The sequence below is a fragment of the Xenopus laevis genome, chromosome 2L (genome assembly GCF_017654675.1).
Source record: "Xenopus laevis strain J_2021 chromosome 2L, Xenopus_laevis_v10.1, whole genome shotgun sequence".
Taxonomy (NCBI): Eukaryota; Metazoa; Chordata; class Amphibia; order Anura; family Pipidae; genus Xenopus; species Xenopus laevis.
The window spans coordinates 158410803-158433633 of NC_054373.1; the positions used below are offsets into that span (position 1 = coordinate 158410803).

The 22831-nt window shown below is 38.3% G+C and overlaps 1 protein-coding gene across 1 annotated transcript in view; it reads right to left on the reverse strand.

Moving 5' to 3' along the window:
* The window catches only part of ints6.L (integrator complex subunit 6 L homeolog), a 39053-nt gene that overhangs the window by 651 nt on the left and 15571 nt on the right, over positions 1 to 22831 (reverse strand). The window contains 14 exon segments of the mRNA NM_001096482.1: positions 1768 to 1861; positions 1941 to 2297; positions 3443 to 3677; positions 4008 to 4150; positions 4497 to 4623; positions 4701 to 4916; positions 5844 to 5954; positions 6143 to 6237; positions 6903 to 7035; positions 8076 to 8228; positions 10165 to 10319; positions 18286 to 18411; positions 20052 to 20235; positions 21174 to 21263. Of these exon segments, the coding sequence (NP_001089951.1) occupies positions 1768 to 1861; positions 1941 to 2297; positions 3443 to 3677; positions 4008 to 4150; positions 4497 to 4623; positions 4701 to 4916; positions 5844 to 5954; positions 6143 to 6237; positions 6903 to 7035; positions 8076 to 8228; positions 10165 to 10319; positions 18286 to 18411; positions 20052 to 20235; positions 21174 to 21263 (2219 nt within the window).

The window sequence follows — 22831 nt, forward strand, 5'->3', positions numbered from 1 at the left end:
TTAATAAAATCAAAAATGATGCAGCCCTTGATTTATGGGAACTTTCTATACAAACATGGAGCGTAAAATATGCAAGGGCCAAATGGATTAGCTTCTTAAAGGGATCCTGTCATCAGAAAACATGTTTTTTTTCAAAACACATCAGTTAATAGTGCTACTCCAGCAGAATTTTGCACTGAAATCCATTTCTCAAAAGAGCAAACAGATTTTTTTTTATTCAATTTTGAAATCTGACATGGGGCTAGACATTGTCGATTTCCCAGCTGCCCCGAGTCATGTGATTTGTGCCTGCACTTTAGGAGAGAAATGCTTTCTGGCAGGCTGCTGTTTTTCCTTCTCAATGTAACTGAATGTGGCTCAGTGAGACATGGGTTTTTACTATTGAGTGTTGTTCTTAGATCTACCAGGCAGCAAGCTGTTATCTTGTGTTAGGGAGCTGCTATCTCGTTACCTTCCCATTGTTCTTTTGTTTGGCTGCTGGGGGGAAAAGGGAGGGGGGTGATATCACTCTAACTTGCAGTACAGCAGTAAAGAGTGATTGAAGTTTATCAGAGCACAAGTCATATGAATTGGGGCAGCTGGGAAATTGACAATATGTCTAGCCCCATGTCAGATTTCAAAATTGAATATGAGAAAATCTGTTTGCTCTTTTGAGAAATGGATTTCAGTGCAGAATTCTGCTGGAGCAGCACTATTAACTTATGCATTTTGAAAAAAATTTTTTTCCCATGACAGTATCTCTTTAAAAATGAATCAGTAATTCTTAAAGGAGACATTTTGTGTAAAAAATAATAATGTACCAGTGCATTATACTCATTCAGATAAGGAAGAATTGTGCTTAAAAAAGTAAGTGTTTCCAGTTGATTTATCGAATATTTCTGCAAAAACCCTAATAATCCCTACATTCTATTCCACTTCCTGCTCCCTAAATTCCCAGGCTGTGCAGGGGAGCCGGCGGCACTCAGCTCACTGCACTGTAGGACAGGAACCAATCAGCTGCTAGTAAGACCTGATGGGGAACTAAAGCCTGTCTGCTTGTGTGACTGCAGGGCTGTGATTTGCTGTCCCCCTCCTACTGTGCTTCTGGCAGGGACTGTTAGGACACGCCCAGGGACAAGTGAACATCTATGGAGAGCTCCAATAAAGGGGCTATAATAATATTAATTTTTAGCTCCATGTAAAAGCAACACCATATATTACTTAGAATTGCCTACAAAATTAGGGGTTTTCATTTATCCTATAGGTCTCTTATAAAACTTTTATGAAAAAATGCAAAAAAACAGTAGCGGAACTAGCAGGGGAGCAAAGGGTGCGATTGCACCAGGGCCCACACCCCCTCGAAGCCCGCCAGTGGTTCGCACGCATGTGAATTTGCTGAGAAGATCATGCCAGGAGGAGGGAGGTCTGGCTGCACCTTTGTTACTGGCAAAAAAATATAAAATTGCAAGCATTTGCATAAAAAAAGGCATCGACGTAGGATTCTGTTTAACTTTATTGCAGTAGGAGAATAACTGTATGCACTAGACATTTGTCTGGACAGAAATATTGTGATTGCCACTTTGATGCAGAGGATAGCTTCTCCATAATAAGTGCCTTCTACTGAAAAATAGTTTCTGGCAGACAATCACAGGTGTAGAGTTATTCGTGGCTCTTCCTATTGGCTGTCAATGGGTATCCAGCTACAGAGATCCTCGGCACATTGAAAGAAGCAGTAAAGGTACAAAATGTGTAGCATGTCACAAGCCCTGAAGATTTGACATTTCTTACCTGGCTGCCTCTTTGATGACATTCTGCAGAAAAAGAAGGCGCGTTTGTAGATCACCTTGAACATCTTTCAGCAAAGTGAAAATGATTCCATATTCTAAAAACAAAATATACTGTTATTGCACTTAGCAGATACGATTTTCATTCAATGGAAAGACAGACCATACAGAACTTACTTCTCCCTGGCTTTCGAATTTCTTTTAGGATTTGTGCTTTGAGCTCAATGTTGGCCTCTTCATAGCTCCGGCATTGTTGTAACCGCCTTTTTCTGTGTGTAAATGCTGCGTTGTTGTTTGGTAAGCAGCTTTCATTATCGCCAGTCTCTTTTGTATTTTCAAGAAACACATCACTAGTGTCATTTGGCCTAAAGTTAGAGTCCTTCTCGGCTGCATAGCCTTCAGTTGCTTCTAAAGCAGCACTGGACAATGTTCCAAATGGCTCTGATTTAGTAATCAATAGGTCATCACAAAAATGGTCAGCAACATGATTTTCTGTAGCTTCATTTACTGTGGCATTGTTGCTCAGATCAGTATCTACAGTAAAGAAAGAATTTAATCAACATACATTTCTGACACAGACCACAAACAGCTGTATGAACTGCCATGGGCAATGTAAATCAAATAACCTACATGAGCTGGGACTACAGGCTATAGACGGAGCTTGGATATGGAGCTACACAATTAAAAATTGAAACCAATTACAGAAAAAACGACCTAAAATGCATATGTTGTTTAAAGTGGCAAAAGCAGAAAAAACCCAGTATGTCAACAAAAGATTAACTTTTAGGGTAAGTCCAGATGAGGAGATTCGGGGAGGTTTTGTCGCCTGGCGACTAATCGCCACGTCTTTTGCATGACTGTAGCCTATGGGGAAAACCGCTGAGGCAGTTTGGGGAGATAGTCGCGCAAAAGACGTGGCGATTAGTCGCCAGGCAACAAAACCTTCCCGAATCTCCTCGCGTGGCCTAACCCTTAAAGTGGCAAAAGCATAAAGAAACCCAGTATGTCAACAAAAGATTAACTTTTAAACTTTGCCCATTTAATTATTTAAATCTCAGTTTTGCCTAGTCTAGTAACCCATAGCAACTAATCAGCATTTCACTTTTAGGCCAGTGGTACATGGGTTGTTTTCTCCACTGATGTAAATAAGCCATTGAGAAAACTGCCTTCCGCCCCTCTATCTGTGTGTGCTGACAGGCACAGGATCTGTTTATTAGGGCAAGCACAAAGTGGATTTCAGCACAAATAAGCATGCTTTTGTTTTTCCACCACCAAATCTGTTCTGTGTGTGTGTTAACAGGCAGATCCTGCGTCTGTCCTTGCACACAGAGGAGAAGAAAGGCAGTGGATGGCTTTTCTCCACTTCCATTATTCAAAATTCATATTGTATTAAAAACAGAGGGGGAAAAAAAAGTCAAGAGCTTTTGCCAGGTTGTGTCAATCAAGCAGCCGCAATCAATGTTACAAAAGATCCCCTGCAGTTCTGCTTCCTGCCTTAATCCAGTTTGAAGTTGTGGCACTGCTGTGCTCAGAGTCCTCTGTGAATGAAAAGCTACTGTGTCAGACTTATTTCGGACCATTCTGCTACTCCGACATAAAAACACGCATACTACAAAGTTACACATCCATTCCAATTATCCAAATGGAAATAAATTTACTGACGTAACCATAATTCTTACTTTTATGTACAGCCACGGGTTTTGGCAGGTCAGGGGACACCTGGTTAACTGAAATGGGGGGATCTTTCCCTCCTATGTGGTTGTTTATAACTGCTGGAGATTGGGGTCTGCTGCGCAACAACGGGGACATACACCGCCTCCTCTTTGGGACTCCTTGCATGTTTGGTTCTCCTGTGCGCTTGTGTTTGTTCTGGTTCCCTGACACAAACTCATCAGCTTCATCAATCATCATCCCCTAAAAAGAAACAATAGTCGCATATATATGGAAGTTCTACAATGTCTTATTTTTGTGGTTCTTGAAGAATTCGCTGTTTAACTCGTGTTTACAGTTACCTGGCTACTGACCCCAACAGCTAATGTGCATATTACATTTCAGGATGCAGAAAAGATGAAAGAATAAACACTTTATGGGACAGCTGTAAAGTTACTTGAACTTATGCTGTTTTATGAGACGCAGATATTTTGATTTTTATTAGCTATGACTTACAAAAGAAAATGTTATTAGATTAACGTTTTCTTTGCATGCAAAGCCTCAACCAAGGGTCCAGTTTCTTGGATCAAATACCTTTTTGTCCAATTTAAATGGATTTCCAAAAGTGTGAAGTCTCCGGGGTTGGTCATAATCAAGCTCTCGTAAGGGTGATGGAATGTGCTTTAGGAATTCTTGGTAATTTCCCATCTGGACTATAGGAATGCTGTGCGCCTGATCTATGGGGGACCATAGAAAAATCTGTGTTATTTCAGACAAATCACATTTGTGCTACAACCAATGCATCTGCAATATCTTAGGCCTCATCTATGTTTACTTGCTCTTCTTGCATTGCTCCTAATGCACATGAACTAGACCGATATATGATAAAAAAGGAACCAATCAAACAAGTATCACATCCTCAAGTTCTCCAAATTTGAAAATGGCTTTTCTCCATCATTTCCTTATTTAACATACATACCAAAAATATTCTGCATTCAATTGTAACCATTATCAAAGGAGATTTACACTAGTGGAGCTGGAATCCAAAATAGGCAAATGTGAAAGGCGATTGGAATACTGCACCTTCATCTTGCCCTTTAAGGAATTGCCTTGTTGACCTAAGGAGGTTCACCCTCATTCTTGTTAGATGATCCAGAAGATTTGTTCGTGGGACGTCATAGGCATTTCTAAAAGTCTGCGGCTTTATGTCCTGTGGAGAAGAGAGAACAGTAACACTTCTGGAAAACATCACTTGAAGAGACACAAGTGAGCCAAGGATTAACATACTTTATTCAAAAGGGCTATCTGGAAGCCAGCAAACTCCTTCATATTAAGATCCATCGGTCTCTGTGGCACTTCCCCAGTGATTTCCTGAAGCAGTTGCTTGAAATCTTTCCTAAGGGCCAGCGACAAGGCATTTGAACCACTCCGCACTTTAATGCCAGTTTCTTGTGGGAATTTCTTTCCTATTGAGCCTATCACTCTGTCAGATTCAACTTTTGCCTACACAACGAAAAAGAAAAAAAAAATTAAAGAAACCACTCAAAAATGGCATCTGAAGAAGTTATTTCAGGAGTATAACAAAAAAACAAGATCCAGCGTCTGGTGTGGGGCCAAGGATGTATTGGGGCCCAATGGAACACAAACTGATTAGCATTAGTATATATTTATAAAAATGTCTTATTCTCAAACTTTATGGTAGTTACACAACTACGTTGTAAGTGAATCTCAACAAGAAGTCTTGCTGAAAGGAACAGTAACACCAAAAAATGAAAGTGTTTTAAAGTAATGAAAATATCATGTATTGTTGCCCTGCACTGGTAGAACAGATCTGTTTGTTTCAGAAACTCTACTATAGTTCATATAGCTTTTTCGTTTGTGTGATTTTGTGTACAGCTAAGAGACTGCCATAAAGGATCGGTAAGAGAAAACCTAAAGGACTAACCATTCTTTTTTTATATACTGTTTATTTATCGTTTGTATAGTTCATATAAACAAGCTGCTGTGTAGCAATGGTGGAAATTGAAAAGAGACTATATGGCACAGGTTAAATAGTGGATAACAGATATCACCATTATGTTCTACAGAGTTTATCCACTGTGTAACCCGAGCCTTTTCTCATTTGAATGGCTGCCCCCATTGCTACACAGCAGCTTATTTATATAAACAATAGTAATGTTTCGGAAGCAAACACAGCAGTTTTACCAGTGCAGGACAACACTACATTATTATTATATTTGTATTACTTTAAAACCCTTTCATTTATTTTATGTTACTGTTCCTTTAAGACTCATGCATATGCAATTAGTGATCCACTTGATTCTTATTCACTAAGCAAAATGTATTTCCTTTTCAGTCATTAAGGAAATAGATTCGGGAAGCTTGCATGTTAGCTGTAACAAGTGTATTGACATGTTCCGAAAACTGTACCTGCTGACTAAGCTTTTTGAGGTAAGAGACAACACTGTAACTCAGTCCATATTCCATACTGTCTGGCATGAGGTTTGGAGCTCCCATCATTCTTAGAGCTTTCTTTAGGGGCTGAACAAAAAAAAGAAAGAAACAATTACTAAATAACTGCACATTTGTGCTTATGGCTGTGCATAAAATAAAAAGTGTCTGTGTGTGTGTGCGCATGTGTATATATCTATGTGTGTGCATATACACACACACAAAATATATACACACAATAGATACACACACACACATATAATCCATCATTTACTTACTCCAATATAATAAGGTGGCATTGTTTTCAAATAGTTTTCAAACAGCTGTCTCCATTTTAAAGATGGTTTATTTTTGTGTATTTTAAACAAGTCATCTGGAAAGCAACAAAGGATTCAGTCAATTGATTAATTACAGGATATAATTACACACAGATGGATCACCTCAGCGGTTGCACATAACCCACCAACCATTTAAGTAAGAAAGAACGTAATGAAAGTAGTAGAACGTTAACAGCACAGTGAAGGATACCCTTCATTCTGTCCTACTAAAATATCAATAGTGTGTCTCGGACACTTTCCACAGCCAGTGGCCCTATTTCATAAAAAAACTGTTTTCCCCTTTTACACTTACCTTCTGAAATTAGTCATCTGTGGCCCTACTATTCAATATCAAGGTCTTGGCACTCGCTGCTTTGGGTGCAAGAATAATGAAAGTTTACACTTCATGCTTTAGGGTTATGCTTGTTACTTGCCCCAGAAGGAGGGCAAGGCTAGTGGAATCCTTGGGGATGGGCTTATTCTTGTGTAGCATATGGCTGCTGGTTGTGGGAAGTGGCGCAGGAGCCATATGTCATGAAAATAAATATAGGGGTAACTATTTCAGAGCTGTCCTTTATTGTTCAGAGAGCAGTACAGTACTTGGATTCACATAGATATGGATGACGTGTACTTTATTAATGTTAAATGTAACAGACATCATTATCACCTGGTAAAAAAACAAGATTAAAAAAAATAACAAGTCATACCCTTACATGCTTACCTAGCAGCGGAAGGAAAACAGGATAATTGTAAGGCAATACAAACAGGTTTACGCAGTTAAGTGCTGTGCTGGCTTTCAGGTATCCAAACGGATGTCCAAGTTCACTATACTTTGCACTGTTTGCCACAAACACCTTCGGAAATAAATCGTGAAATTAAACTTACTTTAGCAAAAAAGTGCAGAATGTTTTCTTCAATAAGTATTCTAAATGAAAGGATATACAATATGAATAACGCCGATCTAAAATGGCAGACAGATGGTGCAACGGACAACTGACAAAGAGCACAGTGTAAAGTAGAAGTTCACTATTCAAGTAAGTTTAACACTGCTGACACGTGTTGCACTTCACAACATGGAATATTTTGGGTATCGGCCGCTTTCAGCAGAAAACACATTTTCAAGCTGAAAAGGGCCAGTTTGGGAAACAGCAGGCAATTGCAGTTCAAATGTATAGAAGCAGATTAATATGGTATGTAAAATGCGCCTTCTAAGCCATAGTATGACACAGACAGCGGCATTCTAAAATAATTTGAGATTTATTTTCAGCAACTCTCATGCCTAAAATTAACACTTGCCTGATTTCCAGGATAATTAAATCCTAGCAAGCAGATAACTATCTTGAGAGTTGGGACATGAATAGAAAGGGTGAACTAAGAAACACATTTATTTTTGGTAGCCAAGGTCAGTCGATTTCCAGACGCCGAAAAGAGACAGAAAACAAAGACTAATAATTAATAAACCATCTAAAGTAAGTAATTGTAAAGGTTTCTCATAATGGGGACATACAGGTATGGGACCTTTTATCCAGCATGTTTGGGACGTGGGGTTTTCCGGATAACGGACAAAATAATGAAAACATTAAATAAACCCAATAGGCTGGTTTTGCTTCCAATATATCTGGATCAAGTACAAGGTGCTGTTTTATTATTACAGAGAAATAATTTTTAAAAATTTGGATTATTTGGATAAAATGGAGTCTACAGGAGAGTAATTCGAAAGCATTCGGGATAACGGATCCCATACCTGTACTATAATTAAATCTAAAGGGAACACTGTCCTTTCAGCTTGCAGTCTGCATTGTGGGAAGTTAGTGACACTTTCAGCTATTAAATTAAAACAACTTGCTTGTGTAACTGAGCTGACCTGGAGGTTTATATACAATGTTGTACTTACTGGCCAGCAGCTATGCGGAGCTTTTCTCTCTAGAATAAACTGCGTTAGCGGTGAAGGCTCCAATTCATATTTATCAAACGGTAGCTTGTCAATGATCATCGGCTCAGAGTCCGTACACGAGAACTTCACGACAGGATGAGAAGTACGAGGTGGCTGTTAATGAGGAGAGGACATGTATTTGACTTGCACCAAACAGTGTGTTGTTAGACAAGCCCCACTGCTCTGCTCCAACAGTATAGCACTAATCCCACATCATCCTATCTGTGGACAAACTCACTTCATGTTATATTGGGCCCTGCTGCACAATATAGTGGGGCTAGTGATTTTATATATAAAGCTGACCATAGACACAAAGATAAAGTCACATGAAAATGCATTTTGTACAATTTTCGGACCGTGTAGATTGTCATTTTTTGTTCCATGATGGTCAGATCAAACAGGTTAGAAATTTCTGTCGGCTAACGATAATATCTCTGCATGTATTTCCTATCTGACGATATCCATGGGTGACTGTCACTAGTATTTGTCAGATATAACTTTGGTATGATTGCCATCATGGCCAGACCATCATCTGATTTGTTCTTTTATTACAGTATTTAATCTGAATGACAAATTGCAGATCGGAAGATTGCAATGTACGATCGTTCACTGGATATTCGCACGTCAATGGCCATCTTAAGTCAATTTTGGCCCTTCTTCCTTCACTGAATAAAATAAACAGCAACTCAGTCGGATAAATTCACACCTCTGCAAGTGCTTCATCGAATGTTATTAAAAAATTAGTTGGAACAACAGGAAGCCAAGGATTAAACAAGTCCCATGACATAAATTAATTTATCAGAGTGTAAATAGTGAAAATGCTGCCAGAATAACTTCATAGAGTGAGACATGACTAAGGCTTCATCAGAACCAGTCACAACTTGTGTGTGTAATGCACATTTCATCCCACTGCAGTACAAGACCGGCAGCAGGAAAACATGCACTGACTGGTGAGGACTTAAGCTGAGGGCAGCAAAACCTACCCAATCTTGTCAATGTCAGCAAGAGCAACAATGCTTGTTCCCTACAGTGCTAAAGAAGCTTACTGATGGGAAACACTTCAACAGGAATAACACAAGGCAATTACACACATTAATGCAGCTTTTTGATTCCACCGAGCTAGGAAACAGGGCAGCTGCAACTCATTTCTAGAATGGCCAAGTTATTACACACACATATGCGCTGTATAAGGAATACTATTTGTTTTGGGTTTTTTTAAAGAAGGAAAAGGGCCTTTAAGTACTTCTCGTGCCTAATATTAATATTATTTTTTATTTTTCAGTTACATTCAATTAAATGCAATTAAAACACGCCGCCGTAAACACTAAACAACTAAAGTCAGCTCCTGTGACATCTCCTGTTCTTCGCGGTGACTAATCTCCCCGATCTGCCTTCTGCGGGCAGGCACACGGATCGCTTCCTTTTCCGAAGTCGCCCGTTATTGCCTCACGAGGAAACGTCGGGCGACTTCGGAAAACGAATCGATCCGTGTGCCTGCCCTCAGGAGATCTCATTTTAGCCGGCGGAAGGCAGTTCGGGGAGATTAGTCGCCACGAAGAAGAGGAGATTTGTCGCCTGGCAACTTACGAATCTGCCTGTGTGGCCAGACCCTAATGCAGTGATTCTGAAAGTGTGGGGCTTCAAGCAGTGGCTGAGGAAGCACAGCTTGAAGGCCAATTAGGGTGAGGAATTTGTAACTACTCTTCAAGAGAATGCAACGTAAAGGTGGATCGTTGGTGTTCGCACACACACTTATCTGGTCCCAGGCATACTCCCTCTCCCCCATAGCTTTGGGAAAATTATAACTACAACTTTACATTGACCTCCCAGACAAAATATATCCCTATAGCCCTCCCCCTACACAGAGGGATAGTAATTTAGTTACAAAAGTAAGACTGTGTTCGAGAAACCCTATGGGGGAAAGTTACTATATACAGTGTAGCCTCCCCCTCTAAACCCTTATACCCACTGTTAGATGGGTTAGTGGTAGAAGCAATGTAAAGAAGATTTTACGCGTCATTATTATCATGCGTATCATTTGATTACTTACTAGTGTTGGAGAATTCTGATCAGGCCAAAAGGATTCTGGAATAGGCCAGTGACCTAGAGGGACGCCTGTTTTCGGATTAGGCCTCACATATATGAGTTTGTGACAGTTGTGCCAGGGTTGGGATCCAACTGATCTGACTGGGTCTGTAAGTCCATCTGAAAGGAACAAATAAAAGGATTTTTATTAAGGTTAAACATTTTAATCAGAACCGTTCAGTTGGGCAAATGTTTTGCTAGTCTTAAATGGAAGTAGCAGACCGTAGCCTAGTTTCATGGTACTCCCAAGCATAGATGGCTGCCAGCATATTACTGACCTAATTACCCTGGCATGTGACTACAAGGCAAAAGACAAACAATAAAATGAGATGCTGAGCCAAAAATAAAAGGTTACCCTTTGAAAGAAAATGTACATAGGAAACTTACTAAAAATTACATCCATTAAAAAAATTTAATATAAATTAAATATAATTTATATTGAAACAGTATGGGCATATTTATCGAAGGTTGAAGTTAAAAAAAACTTTTAACTTCGAATTCAAAAAAACCAATTAAATGGAGGTCGAAGTTTTTTTTTTTTGAGGTCGAAGTGGGCCGAATTCCGCCTACGTCGAATCGTACTTCGAATCATACGATCGTACTTCGATACAAAGTATATTTTTAACTTCGACCTTCGATCTCCCAAACTCCCCAAATTGCCTCCATACAGGTTGTAGGAGGTCCCCCATAGGCTTAAACAGCACTTCGGCAGCTTTTAGGTGGTGAATGGTCAAAGTTGAAGTTTAACGAGACAGTACGTCAAAAAAAAATTAGACCGAATTCGAATCAAAGTATGACTATTCCCTAGCCGAAGTACACAAAAAATAGCTTAACATTCGACGTTTTTCACTTCGAAACTTCACCTCAACCTTTGATAAATCTGCTCCTATATGTCAGTCCCTTTCTACCCTCCTGGTTCTGACTCTTGAAACAATATAGAAGTAGTTAGCTCTCCTCCAGCCAAAACCAGTTTGCCACACACAAGAATTCTACTACATTGGTTCAAAAGTAAAAGTCACCAGGGCAAAGGTCAGTAAAGCATCACCTTTAACATTAGCATGATGCAGGCCGTGACATTCAGAGACGGTTTATTTTTAGCGGATGGTAAACGCCCGAATCCAGAGATGGACTTTCACGTTTTGTGTCAGGAATCCGCCTGGCGCAGACTTTGAAAGGCAGTTTTCAATATTAACAATGACAGACTCTTTTGCTGGGTTCTGTGCTTTTCAGCTAGCAGAGAATACATTGCATGTGCCATGAGCCTTATTGATGGTGAAATTGCCTTTATTTCGAATGTAAAGGATTACCTCTGTACATTTGTCAAAGAGATGAAGTCTGTACGGACTGACAATATTAGTCTGGGGCATTTCGGCCTCCGCTGCAGCCGACCATCTCCCCTCCCACAGCTTAACTCTATAGCAATTGCACTAGATTCTGATTTAACCATTTAAATTTCGACAGGAGAGGCTTTTTGTGGCTTTTTTGCACTGTTCGACAAGATGAGTTCAACCTGGTATCTGGCATTTATTATTTTGTTTCTTTCAGCCAACCCAACTTACAAACCACTTAGACTGTAAGCTCTACAGGGTAGGGACCTCCTTCCTACGGTCTCTCTCACCACATATTACTTAAAAGGATACCGTCATGGGAAAACATTTCAAAATGCATCAGATAATAGTCTTGCTCCAGCAGACTTTGCACTGAAATCTGTTTTTCAAAAGAGCAAATGGATTTTTCTTTATATTTAATTTTGAAATCTGACATGGAGCTAGACATATTTAGCTTCCCAGGTGCTCCTAGTCATGTGACTTGTGCTCTGATAAACTTCAGTCAATCTTTAATGTTGCACAGTAGGAGTGATACCCCTCCCCCATCCAGACTCTCATCAGCTGAACAATGGTAAGGTAACCAGATAACAGCTCCCTGGTAGATCTAAGAACAGCATTCAATAGTAAAAATCTATGTGCCATTGTGACCCCATTCAGTTACATTGAGTAGGAGAAACAATAGCCTGTCAGAAAGCAGTTCCATGCTAAAGTGCTGGCTCTTTCTGAAAGCACATGACCAAGCAAAATGACCTGAGATGGCGCCTACACACCAATATTACAACTAAAAAATACACTTGTTGGGTTAGGAATGAAATTTTATATGGTAGAGTGCAGTTCCATTTAATGTATAATCGACATTCATGTTTTTTTTTTTGTCTAAATGCTTAACCTCGTGTTATCTATTTCGAACATGACTTTCCATTTAGCCAAGTAGTCCCCTTATTTATTCAAATCCCAATGGAAACATCCTGTGTGGTTCTTATTTTGCACAACTTTGTATCACAAGTAAACACAGAAATAGAACTAACAGTGTTAATGTCAAGGTTAAATGACTACAGTGAGCAGCTTCTCCATAAAATTACACAATTTCACAAGCCATATTTTAAAGATCCCCTTGTTTATAATTAATAGGGTTGGAAAGTGGGAGTTTCAAATGATAAATAGATGAAGAAAATAAGTCTTTAAAGGAAAACTATACCCCCCAAACAATGTAGGTCTCTATAAAAAGACGTTGCATAAAACAGCTCATATGTAAAACCCTGCTTCATGTAAATAAACCATTTTCATAAAAATATACTTTTCTAGTAGTATGTGCCATTGGCTAAGCATAAATAGAAAATTGCCATTTTAAAAAATAAGGGCCACCCCCTGGGATCGTAGGATTCACTGTGCACACAAACATACCAACAAACCATACTTGTTAGGTCACATGAGCCAATTAACAGACAGAGTTGTGTCTTTTGCTTCCACACTTCTTCCTGTTACAGTTAGAGTTGTAGTATTTCTGGATCTCTGAGGCAGCACACAGACCATCATGAAATGGTGGCTCAAGGCAAGAGATGTAAAAGGGCAAGATTTACTTAAATATATATTCCAGTTTGGTAAGATTCTTTAATATGCCGCTTAATATGATGTGAACTATCTGTTGCTTAAGTGTTCATTTTGGGGGTATAGTTTTCCTTTAAGATTCACAACGGCTCCTTAATCTTACACAAAGTTGGCAAGAAAGCACCACTGCAGTAAACTGTATGCAGCCTTATGAAGGATGTCGCATGCCCAGAATACTATACAAGCAATAGTTTCTAACTTGAAAAGTGAAGCAGTGACTACTATGGGCCAACACTCCTACCTGACAATATTGTCCTTTATTAAATTCCATCACAAGTGGCAATTGGACGGTCTATATAAAGCTCAACCTTTACAGACATTTATAACAGTTGCAAAATGTCAATCTGTAATATGTTAAAAGTATCGAATCCCTTTTCTGGAAATCTAGAGAGCTCAGAATTCCAGGAAGGCCATCCCCATTTTAACAATAATAATAATAATGTTGTTTTTTTTAAATGATTTTCTTTTTTCTCTGCAATAATAAAACAGTAGCTTGTACTGAATTCATATTGGTGGCAAAACAATAGGATTTTTAGCAGACTTAGGGGCAGATTTATCAAAAGTCGAGGTGAATTTTCGAATTCAAAAAATTTGAATTTCGAGCCATTTTTTGTGTACTTCGACTAGGGAATGGTCGAAATTCAATTCAAATTTGAAAAAAAATAGAAAATTTGAATATCGAAATTTATCATGTATGGTCTCTTTATAAATTCGACCATTCGCCATCTAAAACCTGTCGAATTGCTGTTTTAGCCTATGGGGGACGTCCTAGAACCTATTTGGAGTCAATTGGTGGACTGAAAATCAAAGTTTTTTTTGGGAAAAACTTTGATACGAATTCAATCTAATGCGTTATTACTTCGATTAGTACTATTCGAATTTGGCCGATTACGGACCTATTCAATCGAAAACTGACCTATTAGGACAAATAAAAAAAAACCTTCGACTTAATTTCGGTTGGTCTTTTTGAATTAGAATTTCAACGTTTTTAAAATTCGACCCTTGATAAATATGGCCCTTAAGGTCCAGTAATCTAATTATGAAAGATCCCAGAAAACCTCAGGTCCTGAGCATTCCGTATAATAGATCTTATAATTGTATATGTATTGGAACTATTATCCAGAATGCTCGGGGCCTGGGGTTTTAGAGATAATGGATCTTTCTGTAATTTGGATCTTCATTCCTTTAGTCTACTAGAAAATCATGTAAACATTAAATAAGCCCAATAGGCTGGGATTAATGATATTTTAGTTTGGATCAAGTACAAGGTACTGTTTTATTATTACAGAGAAAAAGGAAATGATTTTTAAAAATTTGTATTATTTGTATAAAATGAAGTCTATGGGAGATGGCCTTTCTGTAATTTGGAGCTTTCTGGATCAATTCCTATTTTTTGCATACAAGGTACGCTAACTAGGTCATGTGGTATTTGCAAGGTAAGTGTAATAAACCCTTTTTTAATTGCTTTTTCTTTTGCGGTACAATTTGAGGCGTTTTTAAAAGTAGCTTATTTCTATGAAAGGTATAAGCTCAATTGATCTGAACACACTAAAGGGAGTATATCACAATCGTGTTATTTTTTTGTACCCAAGATGGCGTGAATTTAAACACAGCCAAATAAGACACCCTGAAAGATGGCACTGCCTTATGATATGGAAATGGGCAGCCAATTGTAGCTCACCAAGAGCAAATACCATTTAATCCTACTTGCTACCATTATACTTGAGAACAGGTATAATTCTCAGTTTTGAAACTATACAAACCATGAAGCCTTCATTTGGACAAAACTTTTTTTGTGAGATTCTGTCTCAGAAAATGGAATTTGGAATTTTTTTTTTTTTTATTCTAAATGTACACAGAAACGTAGACATGGTTCCCATCGAGGTAGTACAGGGACAACCACTGTATCCAGTCAAATTTTGACCATAAGGGGAGTACAATCTATCATACATTTTTAACTTCATATGAACTTTCAGGATGTAGCATTTATACTTAAAGGGGACCTGTCACATTAAGAAATAATTCCAAATCCTATTTTATGTTGTTAGTCAAGCAGAATAAACTTTACTTAGCCTAATTCTACACTAAGTAATGCAAATTTCAAAAGTAAAAGTAGTAACCTCCGCTGTATGCTGGCAAATGCACAGAGTTTATCAGGTAAAATGGGAGACCTAGAATTAATTGCATGCTCTAAAAATTATGATATAATTGGTATCACTGAGACCTGGTGGGATGAAACATGTGACTGGATTGTGAATTTAAATGGTTACACGCTTTTTAGGAGGGACAGAGGGATTAAAAAGGGTGGAGGAGTGCGTTTGTATGTAAAGCCTGAATTAAAGCCATGCACTAAAGAAATAACAATAGCTGGCACTGGTGAGGGTGAGGGTGTAGAATCACTCTGGGTAGAGATTTTGACTGGACAAAAGGTAACAAAAAGAATTATCATTGGTGTATGCTATAAACCACCTCGTATAAGTGTCGCGTATGAAGCCCAGCTACTCTTGCAGATACAAGCAGCTTCACAGCTGGGTCAAGTTGTTGCTATAGGTGACTTCAATTATCCAGACATTGACTGGGGTAATGGGGTTGCTAAAACACAAAAAGCTGGTAGGTTTGTAAATATGCTGAATGACAACTTTTTATTCCAGCTCGTTCAAGAACCTACTAGGAATAACTCTCTTTTGGACCTTTAATAACTAATAATACTGAACTCATCTCTAACATTTGTGTGGGTGAGCATTTAGGGAATAGTGATCATAACATGGTCTCATTTGAGATTCTGTTGCAGAAGCAATTCTATAAGGGAGTAACTAAAACACAATTTCAGACGTGCAAACTTTGACAGTATAAGGACATCTCTGCAACATATTAAGTGGGAAATGCTTTTCACAGGGTTAAACACAGAACAAAAATGGGAAGTCTTTAAAATGCTGCTTAATAAATATACTTGTCAATATATTCCACTTGTAAGCAAGGAACGTCGTTGCAAAGCAAAACTTTTTTGGTTCAATAGAAGTGTTGGTGTTGAGGTGGGTAAGAAAAGACGTGCTTTTAAGGCTTTCAAGTTAGCTGGTACAGCCGAAACATTTATAAGGTACAAGGAGGCCAATAAATCATGCAAAGAAGCTATAAGGCAAGCTAAAATTGCTATAGAAAAGGATATTGCAGCAAGCAGTAAAAAAAATCCAAAATTATTTTTTAAATATGTTAATAGTAAAAAAAATGAAGCAGGAAGGGGTGGGACCCTTACTATCAGAGGGGGGTTAGCTGGTAGATGAAAACAAAATAAAAGCGCAGATTCTGAACTCATATTTTTCATCTGTCTACACAAATGAGGAACCAGTAAGTGAAGGTTTCCTTCTTAACAGTCCCAATTCTAGTAATACAACTAATGATGCATGGTTCACACATGAGGAAATTCAAAAGACTAGAACATGTTAAGATTAACAAAGGTCCAGGGCCAGATGGTATTCATCCCAGGGTAATTAGCGAGCTTAGCTCTGTGATTGCCAAACCTCTTTACTTAATTTTTCAGGATTCATTGAGATCTGGCATAGTGCCAAGAGACTGGCGAATTGCTAATGTGGTGCATCTATTCAAAAAAGGATCCCGTTCTCAGCCTAAAAACTATAGGCCAGTTAGTCTGACGTCAGTGGTAGGAAAGCTTTTCGAAGGGTTAATAAAGGATAAGATACTGGACTTCATAGCAAATCATAATACTATGAGTTTGTGCCAGCATGGTTTTATGCGTAATAGATCTTGCCAGACTAACTTAATTTATTTTTATGAGAATGTAAGTATACTGAGAACGGGATCCTTTTTTGAATAGAGGCACCACATTGAAAAACACACATCCATCAAGGTCAACCTAACTTGCCAGTTGATGTTTTGTGTAGCCTATAAATGTTTGTACTATGCACTTTTTGTTAATGGAACAGTTCAGTGTAAAAATAAAAACTGGATAAATAGATAGGCTGTGCAAAATAAATGTTTCTAATATAGTTAGTTAGCTAAAAATGTAATGTATAAAGGCTGGAGTGACTGGATATCTAACATAATAGCCAGAATCCAACTTCCTGCTGTTCAGCTAACTCGGAGTTAGTCAGCAACTTGAGGGGGGACCGCATGGGACAAAACTGTTCAGTGAGTTTGCAATTGATCCTCAGCATTCAGCTCAGATTCAAAAGCAATAGTTAAGTCCCATGTGCCCCCCTAAAGTCACTGATTGGTTACTACTTGGTCACCAGGGTAACCAGTCAGCGGAAACCAAGAGTGCTGAACAGCAGGAAGTAGTGTTCTGGCTATTATGTTAGACATCCAGACACTTCAGACTTTATACATTACATTTTTGGCTAACTATATTAGAAACATTTTTTTATTTTGCACAGCCTATCCATTTATGCAGTTTTTATTTTTATACTGAACTGTTCCTTTAAGTTTTTGGCAAGGAGGCCAGATAATTAATTTGTCTGGGGCCACAAGATTTCTGATGCCAGTCCAGAATGTGTGACCCACCAAATGTGGAGTATATATATAGAAATGCTTTGGGTGTCCGCACTCGATCTCCAGTAGTCCCACCTGGGGACCTTTCTCAAGGAAAGGAGTGTGCTGATCCATTACTACTGTGTATGTATGTATGTATGTATGTATGTATGTATGTATGTATGTATGTATGTATGTATATATATATATATATGATCCCCCACAGGGATCTTCATCAGGAGAAAAAACAAACAACATTTTCTTGTTTTTTCACTAAAACCCTGTGAGTGCCGCAATCCTTTTTCACTGCTTATTTCCCATGCTGGCACCCAGGTATTAATTTTGTCTACGGAGTGCACCATTCATATATATATATCAAAATGTTACGGTTATAGAATATAAGTTTGGCATGATGCTTTTGACAAACATAAGATTTAGAAAAGTTTCATGGTTTAACTGGCCACAGTAATACAGGGTATAGCTTCCAGCTGAAGAGCAGGTGAACACTGTAGGAGAAAACCCTGTAGCGTTAAAATCTTAATTATGCTTACTAATAATATCGCCATTTGCAAAGTATTTCATTTGTATTTTTTTATACTAAAATAAAAAAGAAAATGTTAAAACACAATTAAAAAGCATAACATTTTTAACAGATCTATAATTACCCTCTAGAATGGGAGGATCTGGTCCAGACTTTTCAAAGTGAATAACCACTCCACTTTGAACCTTTTGCACTAATGACTCGAGACATTGGTTAAGAATCCGCTGTGAAGTAACACTATAGGATCGCCCTAGAGAGAAAGTAAATATTTACATGAAGATTTTCAACGTAAAGCAGGAAAAACATCATTGCCAGTTGCCTTTGAATGGGGTCCTGTGTCACATAAGCAAGTAAACCAGTCACTGAGATTCCAGATATACACTAGACGCACATTTATCAAAGGTAGAAATTCAAATTCATGTGAATTTTTTAAAACTGTAACAAATAGGGTTGCACCGAATCCAGGATTCAGTTCGGGATTCAGCCTTTTTCAGTAGGATTCGGATTCGGCCGAATCCTTCTGCCTGGCCGAACCCGAATCCTAATTTGCATATGCAAATTAGGGACAGGGAGAGAAATTGTGTGACTTTTTGTCACAAAACAAGGAAGTAAAAAATGTTTTCACCTTCTCACCCCTAATTTGCGTATGCAAATTAGGGTTCGGATTCGGTTCAGCCGAATCTTTTGAGAAGGATTCGGGGGTTCGGCCGAATCCAAATAAGAGGATTTGGTGCATCCCTAGTAACAAGTTTAGAATCTACTTGAAATTCAATTGGAGGGTTATTTAATGAAAAAAATTAAATATCTAAAACTCAAACTATTATTACCGACTAGAAAACTCGAATTGAATTCTAATTGAACTAAACTCGAATCTAGTTTTTCCTCAAAAAACTCAAATGTCAGGAAGGCTAGTAACATCTTCAAACTGGTCACTGGATGTCTCCCATGGACTTAAATATGAAACTGGCAGGTTTTAGGTCGTGAATTGTGAAATTAGAATTTTTAAAGGAGTATGGTTTGATAAATCTCGAAATTAAAATTCGAATCGAATTCGGATTGTTCACAATTAGAATTTGAGAGTTTTGACCATAAAATAAATTTGAAAATTCAACCCTTAATAAATCCGCCCCATAATCATTGCTTATCAAGACAATATTTTTTATATTAAATTATGTTGCCATCTACATCCAACTGCACACACACTAATTACAAAAAATTATAGCAGCACATGCTCCTCAATCAACAGTTACACGTCACTTCTTAGGTACACACTTCAATTTGGTATATCTACCAGTATCCAAAGGTTATATAGATCAATTGATAGGAAAGTCAATTGCAAAACTCGCTTTTGCTTATTTTTCAGGAACTTTGGAGACTAAAGGCAGCTGTACATGGGCAATTGTTAGGGTTTCCTGACTGAACTCGTGTCCCAGATGTGAGAGGGAGCTGCTGAGGAACAGCAGTCCATTTAGGATCCATTTATTGTGAATAATATAGTGAATAAAGTACCCCCTCTTGTAAAATATAAGGATATTATAAGTTACCGAGGAGTTTCATGACCATGCCGAGTGTTTTTATACAGGTCATGAAACTCCGAGGTTACTTCTAATAGCCTCATATTTTGCAACTGTGGGTACTTTATTATAATACACAACTTTTAGTGAGTCATGTGACAGAAATGACATCAGAACTCACCGTTTATAAGGATATAATTTACAGGATATTCATGGCTTTTGTGTATTATAAGAAGATAAAATATGGAAGCTACACATATATCACAAGTAACCACTTCTGCCATCATTCACTTTAGGCAAATTTATGGCAGCACGTAAACACACCAAGAACTTCATAGCTCCTGATTTCAACGCAAGTAAATTTACATGAACCTACCTCCAGTCACATCACACATAGCAGTGATAGGGGACTCATCAAACTGAACGGCGGGTGGCTGCTCTTGCTCTACCAATGAGGCTCCGGGCAGACGAAGCACCAGAGCAAAAAGCCTCTGATCCCAGCGAAATGGCTCTTTTGTCAGTTCACTCCCAGGTAACGGAGAATATAAAGGCAAGTGGAGCTAAATGAGAAACAAGTTGTCATACATTTATAGGACAGAGTTGCTGGGTTTTACAGAAGTCGTACTACTGGAACTCTCCTCACTTTGCAAATAATGACCTATTGGTCTGCCTGATGTCTCTGCTCCCTCTAGATGAATGTGGATTTAAACTACATGTAGGCCTCAATGAATTATGTTACACTGCCATAATGACTTACCTGGTCCAGGCAGGGGTAACCAGGTACACATATATACTTATGTCTGTTTTACTGGTAATTTCGTTCCTCAGTGAATCTTACAGTTCAAAGTGAAACAAGTATTGTATATGAAGGTCTAGAAAGCCCTTGTTTATTTACATGGTATTTGTGAGCAGCAAATGTCCTCATAGGCATTTTACTATGGGTTAGTTGGTATAATTACAAACCTTCCATTGCAGGCTAACACACCTTCATACTTCCATAAACTTGAAAAATACAAAGAAAGTAGTGCAACACTGTGGTACATAGGAATTACACCATACTATAAATAACGTAGGACAAGAATCATACAAGAAACAAATTGATATTTACATTATTTTCACTGAAGTCAAATTATGTGGTTTCTTCACAGCAGTGGTGGGAAACCTGCGGCCCTTGAAGGGTCGACCTTTGGCCTGTTCAGCCTACAAGACAAACATCATAACTTGATGTTGCTCACTTGGCTCAGCACTCACACTAGACAGGTTATCTAGATTTCTATTTGGCTCCTACATCTTCATTTCTGGATAATGACATATCTATTTATTATTGGTGGAAAGCATGCAAACTTACTAACACAGTAAGCCACCATACACAATACTATTTATAACCATCTATACACACAGAGACATTTTTTTTCTATACAGCAGGTGCAAATTAGAACTTGGAAATGGAGATTAAGTGTCGGAAATTAAACAATAGTGAAGATGATCATGGACTTACTTCATCCTGTACTCCATTGGCTGTGGTTAACTTGCTTCCATCAGTTATAACAATGATGATCGATGGCTCCAAGAAAAAGGGATTTCTTCCCTGCAATGTCACAAAAATGTTGAGTTTAAAGCCCATCTTTAACATTTAATAGGTGCCATCATTACTTAAATACCCTTTGTATGTCCTTAAAGGAGAAGAAAAGCTACCGAATCAGTTTATTGCCAATAGATGAGTGCAAGCTATTACACTATATTTATTCTGAAGAATGCTTTGCCATACCTGAGTAAACAGCTCTAGAAGCTGTTTGTTTAGGATAGCAGCTGCCGTAGTAGCTTGTCTTGACATCCCTTCTGGCCTGAGTCTCTCCCTGCTCACTCAAAGCTCTGGGCTCAGATTAAAGCAGGGAGGGGGTAAAGGAGCAAACTGAGCATGCTCAAGCCCTAGCCCTGATAGTTTATGCTGAAAACAGGAAGTCTAATATAGTAGAACAATAGAAGGAAAGAAAAACACTTTCTTTTGACAAAGGACTGAGAGCAGCATTACTGAGAGTTCACTGGTGTATTTACGAACAATAGCTCTTCTGATAAAGCTTACTTAATTTTAGCCTTTCCTTCTCCTTTAAAACAAGCGGGAAAGGCTACAGTTATTGAGCATGTTTTACTACTAACAAATATTCTCCAATAGCGGTAAAAATAATAATACTTCTCTGTTTGATATCAATGAGAATTGGAGTGTGTCCTAATGATCCTTACATCTGAAGCACAGTAGGAAGTATGTAGCAATGGCATCACAAAAATGAACTTTAGCCCCCTGTCAGGTCCAACTATCTGCTGGCAGCAGACTCAAGATGGTGAATGGTTGCATTCTACAATGCAATATTACACAGCCTGAGAAAGCAGTCAGCTGGATGGTGCTATTACATTTTTTGGGGAAATTTCCATTGACGTAGTACCAAAGGCAGCATTATGTTTTAGTGGTGTATAATGCAATGGCAAATACTTGCCCTGGGGACCATATGATCATTTTCAACATCAGTGTAAGCCAAGACTTTAAACACAGAGCAGGGGAAGTATTTTGACCTTTGCCTTTACATACCTGTTAGTGCTTGCTCTAGACTAGACTCTGGAAAGGCAGCAATCACAAATCTGAACACCCCTGATATGAAAAATGTGCTGCAGGTAGGGGAAGCACTAACAGGTATGTAGATCGCATTGGTTAAAAAGAGTAAACCCACTAGACAAAATAAACCCATTTGTGGTGTATTATAGCACCACTCAATGCTATAGTCTCCTATGGGTGAGCTCATGATGTTTCTATTTCCGTCTGGCTAAGAACAGTCATGATCACTACATGCTGAGACATGCAAATTCAGCAGCTGAGACCCCACTGCTAACACTGTCTAGCTTTCAGCATCTGTTGCTATTTTAACACAGAATAAGCCATTTGCCTTAATGGGAAATATATATATATGTGGGTGTGAATGAAAAATATTCTTCATTACAATTGTGAAACAAGAATGTGCAAATTAAACAGAAGGGAAGATAATACCATTACTGATTTATATGCGAATGTTCAAAGATGCTAAAAAACATGCAATGTGATATTAAGTATATGCTTCTGCATACATACAAATTAGGGAGACGGAGATTAAAATTGTTATTCTCAGC